General features: G+C 40.3%; 1 protein-coding gene across 1 annotated transcript; it reads right to left on the bottom strand.

The window, feature by feature from the left end:
* Window positions 1-1198: 1198 nt before the first annotated feature.
* On the bottom strand, window positions 1199-2953 carry LOC115100328 (piggyBac transposable element-derived protein 3-like). The gene has a single exon (XM_029618748.1). It carries the CDS (start codon window positions 2951-2953, stop codon window positions 1199-1201), a length of 1755 nt encoding a protein of 584 aa, XP_029474608.1.
* Window positions 2954-5483: the final 2530 nt, after the last annotated feature.

The following is a 5483-nucleotide window of genomic DNA, read 5'->3' as shown; positions in this document are numbered from 1 at the left end:
GGTGGGTTAGGGAAGGGAAGGTGGGGGGGCAGAAGGAAAGTTCCCTCCGAGGCACTCCGATTTTGGAGCGGCCTCGGAGGGAACAGGGAAAGCCATCAGGGCTCCCCTAGGGCTCGGTGCACACAAGGTGCACAAGTTGCACCCCTTTGCGCTCGCCAATCCCGGATTTTATAACATGTATGTTTGCCTTGATTAGGAAGTGGTCCGACCATGGGATCGGTATGTATTTTGTATGAATTTCTGTCACTTAAAATTGGTAAAAATTACATCCAGTGAATGGCCTGCTTTATGTGAGGGTTTAGTAGATTCTATTTTGTATCCTAAAGCAGCTAAAGCTTCTATTAATGTTTGGCAGGATGAGGTTAGTGGCTGAACGCTGAAATGTAAGTTAAAGTCTCCAAGAATTATGTAGGGTTTTTGAGGGTCAAGGTTCGCTATGAAAATTTCAATGATGAGAGATACATTATGGTCCAAAGTCTAGGAGGGCAGTACACTAAACAAATTTGTAGGTGGCCAGAGGAAAATATGGCAACTTCATAATTCTGATTAATATGACATGGAACTAATTTCATTTTAAATGTTTTCTTAAGAATTAACATGAGGCCACCTCCTCTACGCTGAGGCCTTGGTATAGAAAATGTATTGTATTCTATATTATCTATCTGGTTTACTATGATCTTATCACAGGATTTTAGCCATGTCTCGGTAACGGCAATAAAATCAGGTTTATTTTCTGTTAAGATGTCTGATATGAGCATAGTTTTTTTTATTTAAGGATTGAATGTTCACTAAAAAGAATGAGAAAAATAGACAATTTGTGATAAAGTCTTTTCGCAGGATTATTGTCATATTTATATTTACTTGTTTGTTAACCTTTTAGATCCCGCTCATTGAAGGACTTATTTCCTGATGCCCCTTTTTACATATCTTAGTTAACTAGACCCAAATATGGTATAAAAAATTTTTCAAGGAAATCGGACTATGGGTTTTTGAGAAAAATGCATGTCCACTAGTGGAACGTTGGGATCTACAGGAGTCAAAAAGTACTTTTTCAAAAATTCTTTATTTTAGGTAATTCTTGTAACATTTCTTTATTTTAGGTAATTCTTGTAACATTTCTTTATTTTAGGTAATTCTTATAACATACTGCAATACTACAGCTGATATCATACATAAGAATGAAAATTAGTCAAAAAAATCAAGCATGATAATCTGGAAAACATTTTTCATGTAAACGTTTACCACAAAATTCACACCACTTTTTTGTATTTTTGGAGCAGACAGCACATCGGCCTTGGGAAGTTGTGGACAAGAAGTGAGGCTGTGATGCCTTTACATCAGCACTTATGGATGCTGTAGGACCTCCTTTCTGGATGCGGTAGCTTGAAAGGCCACATTTCATTGCTACGGTAGATACTTCACGTAGGAAGTCCAAGTGGCTCATTGCTTCTTTTCCAAGCAGATGGCAGTGAATTTTCCAAGCTGCCACAACAGCCATGTTCAAGCCATTTGAAAATAAATTCCACCACCACTTTTTGGAGCGAAGTGTTGGGCGGTAAGCTGATAAAAGCCGGTCAAGTAGATCAACACCACCCATGCCTTGATTGTAAGCACCAATTATTTTTGGTTGCTTTATTAGAACTTTTTTCTTTTCTTTGAGAGAATAGCGGTTGGCATTTTGAAGTGGAAATGGCTTCATCCAGTTGGACATGACTGTGACCACACTGCTGTCATTCCAGCGGACACAGATGATGTATCCATCACCACGATAATCAAATTCCCCACGATCTTTCTTGCGCAGTTCTTTAGGTGCCATTAGGGGACATTTCCCAGTTCTGTTTTCTCTGACAGTGCCAATTGCTCGAAATCCCTTTTCTTTCAGTTCCACCATCAAGTTGTGTGATGTGAAGAAATTATCAAAGAAAAGGCAATGATTTCTTGGCTCTTGAATGACTGAAATCAAATCCGAAATTACTCTTGTACCAAGTGGAACTTTTTCAGTTTTATCAGTGCCTGATTCTTCTGGCTGATATTTGGCACCTGTATAAATCTGCATTGAAAATGGAAAACCATCTGGACTGCACATCATCCATATTTTGTATCCAAATCGAATTGGTTTTCCTCGAAGGAACATTTTGCAGCTATGATGACCATAATATGGTACCATTGATTCGTCAATGCTCAGGCTTTCACTAAAAACACCTCCGATCTTCAAAAACTGAGCAGATAAATGGGTATAAAATGGCTCAATTTTTGCAGCTTTTCCAGGTGGTAGTTGCAAATTGTCAACAATATGAAAATAGATTTTCAGGTCCTCAAAGCGTTTTCTTGACATGGTTTTTGGCACAATTTGGTTGCTCAAATCTTCTGCAGTTGACCAGTAATGCTTTTCTTTTGGAACATGGTGATAGCCACTGTGCAAGAGTATTCCGAAGAAACGAGTGATTTCGTCAGCATTTGTGTCAATGCTTGCCAATTTCTGCCTGGCATATATATTTGTCATGTATGCTAATTCTTCTAAATAATCTTCACCCATAATTTCTATGAAAAGTTCAAATGGTGTCTTTTGAAGAAGATCTGGATGAATATCAGCCAACTTTGTTGGGGGATGCTCTTCCATTGTGGTCGTGAAATCATCTGTCTTGATCCATCTTGGCTTTGGCTTCTCTGGGTTTCGTTTTCCTTTGGTATCTCCTGATTCTTGACAATAGGTTGATAGCAATTTGTCATCCTCATCTACTTCCTCATCGCGTGACTCAACTGCAACTTCCACTTCACCACACACATCTGCTGGTACTTCTGGTGTTAGGTCTTCGTCATTGATATCTTCGATATCTGAGTCTTCTAAATTATCTGATGGTGGTAAAATCACAATATCAGCTTCTGTAGCTTCAGAATCGCCCAAAACTTGTTCAACTGCTTCTTCAACAGTCAAGTACTTCTGAGTTTTCATTGTATTCCAAATTAGGAAATGAACAGGACCGTCGCGGAGCTAGTCTCGCTCGTGCAGCCCGAGAAGAGGACGGCGTCGCGGAGCTAGTCTCACTCGTGCGGAGCTAGTCTCGCGGGGCTCGAGAAGAGGATGCCGTCACGGAGCTAGTCTCGCTCGTGCGGAGCTAGTCTCGCGGGGCCCGAGAAGAGGATGCCGTCACGGAGCTAGTCTCGCTCGTGCGGAGCTAGTCTCGCGGGGCCCGAGAAGAGGATGCCGTCACGGAGCTAGTCTCGCTCGTGCGGAGCTAGTCTCGCGGGGCCCGAGAAGAGGACGCTGTCGCGGAGCTAGTCTCACGGGGCCCGAGAAGAGGACGCCGTCGCGGAGCTAGCCTGTTGTGCTCAGTCCTTGCATCCTGAGATGGAGGCCCAGGAGAGAGTAGGATTCCTCATATAGTGTATGGGAGTGATAAGCCTGTGTGTATGTATGTTTGAGAGAGAGAGAGAGAGAGAGGGAGCATGGGAGTGAAGCCTGTGTATGTGCTTGAGAGAGAGCATGAGAATGAGAAGTCTGTGTGTATGTGTATGCATGAGAGAGAGCATGGGATTATATGTAATTTACCCTTTTTTTAAATATTTGTGAACCGTTTTTTGCATTTTTATTCATTTTTCAAAAATGTGTATATTTTGACCCACAAAGATCCCAACGTTCCACATGTGGAACATGCAAACATAAATTGGTGCTGATCAATTTGTATCTTACCTACAAAAGAAAGATTTATGCCAACATGATCAGAAAACCCTTGGGAACTTGAATATATCACACAAGTCCTTTATTGACACTCAGTATCATACCAAAAGGTGAAAAGGTCAAACTATGTCAAAACTTCAGTTTTTGACCTACTTTGCATATTCATATCTTTAAGAGTATTCATCTTGGAACATCACATTTTTGGATTTAGACTGTTCAAGTTCTATACTCTCAAGCTAAATGGTTGAAAATTTGATTTTCTTTAGGTTTGGAGTAATTAAAATCATTTAAAAAAATGTTCCACTTGTGGCATGTTGGGATCTAAAAAAGTAGCTTTGTAGGTTTTTACCTTGGTTGACTTGTAGTAGTCTGGGTTGTAAGTTCTATTATGCATGATTACTGGTATATGGTGTTCGCTCGTGGTCGTCTTCAGGATGGTTCAGTTGTGAATACTTTCAGTTCGCATTAAGGGGTGCATCAAAGGGCAGGCCCCTTGGTCGCACTCCTTTGGGTGGGCGGGTTTTGCCGATCGGGAGGGGAACAGCTTCGCCTGTCGGTCCGGGGCGCTTGGGAGGCAGGAACACGGCAGCACAATGAAGCATCAGGTAAAGCCTCAGGTGTCCAAAGAGGCAGAGAAGAGCAATTTTGAAAGGTAAAGCTTAATAAATAGTCTGGGTTTTGCGCGATGGTTGAAAATAAATATAAATCAAAGCCTGTTACTGTTAAGGGTACAAAAATGCTTTCTCCCCGTAATTTAAAAAGAAAAAAAATGTGGGTCACATCGTAAGGCATGATACAGTGTGCCATTCAAGAAGAGGACAGTGAGTAGGTAGGAGGCAGAGACGCAGATCTCCTCCTTTTGCCAACCAGTGGATGAGGACTGACAAGGTTGGGGTGCCAGAAGAGATTACTTTGGAGGAGATTGTTGCTATAAAGGAAGTCTTTGTGTTGATTCAGAAAAAGGAGTTGCATTAGGAGAAAGGGTAATGGGTCATGTCTTGCTGGGGGGAGCCTAGAAGGGGGAGGGAGATTATGGCAGAATGCCAGAACCTCTGCATTTCTTTGTTACAAACTTTGATATTTACCAAATTTGATTAATGTAATGCTATATTATTAGGTTTGCCAGCTAATACTATCCATCTTTCAGAATGCTACTGCCAGAGTTTTATCAGGTAATAAGACATTTGATCATATCACACCCATTCTGAAAACACTGCATTGGCTACCTGTCAAATTCAGGATACAACACAAAGTACTTTGTATTCTACTCGACATGATTTATAATAATAACACTGATTCGATAAATGCTACACTACACTTGTATGTTCCATCTCGAAATCTGAGGTTTGCTAATAAAGGCCTACTACAAGTTCCGTGGTTGCACTCTGCATTTCTGAGTGAGGTGAGAGAAAGGGCGTTTTCAACTGCTGCTCCAAAGTTATGGAACACAATGCCATACATCTTGCGCATCCAGAAAGATTCTAAGTGGTTTAGAAAAGATCTAAAAACCTGGCTATTCAGTATAGCATATGCTGGTTTGGAAAAGAGTGTGGAGAGCTGAATCACAGTAAGGATAAGATTAATCATGTATTTTATATTTTATGTATTTTATTTTTTGCTTTTAATATGTATTATTGCTTTTATTTGTTTGTAATGCTTTTATAGTGAACCGCCATGATTGTTTGTTCAGAATGATGGCATATATATATATATATATATATATATATATATATATATATATAAATATGAAAATATGAAATATGCATTATCTCTATTCCTTATTCCTCCTCCCTACCTTCACCCA

This window comes from Rhinatrema bivittatum, chromosome 10 (genome assembly GCF_901001135.1).
Source record: "Rhinatrema bivittatum chromosome 10, aRhiBiv1.1, whole genome shotgun sequence".
NCBI lineage: Eukaryota > Metazoa > Chordata > Amphibia > Gymnophiona > Rhinatrematidae > Rhinatrema > Rhinatrema bivittatum.
Note: the sequence above shows the minus strand (reverse complement) of the source record. Positions and strands in the feature narration are given on the sequence as shown.

What these genes read in the sequence shown, in the direction of transcription:
- LOC115100328 (XM_029618748.1), bottom strand. Translation starts at nt 2,953, where the DNA reads ATGAAAACTCAGAAGTACTTGACTGTTGAAGAAGCAGTTGAACAAGTT.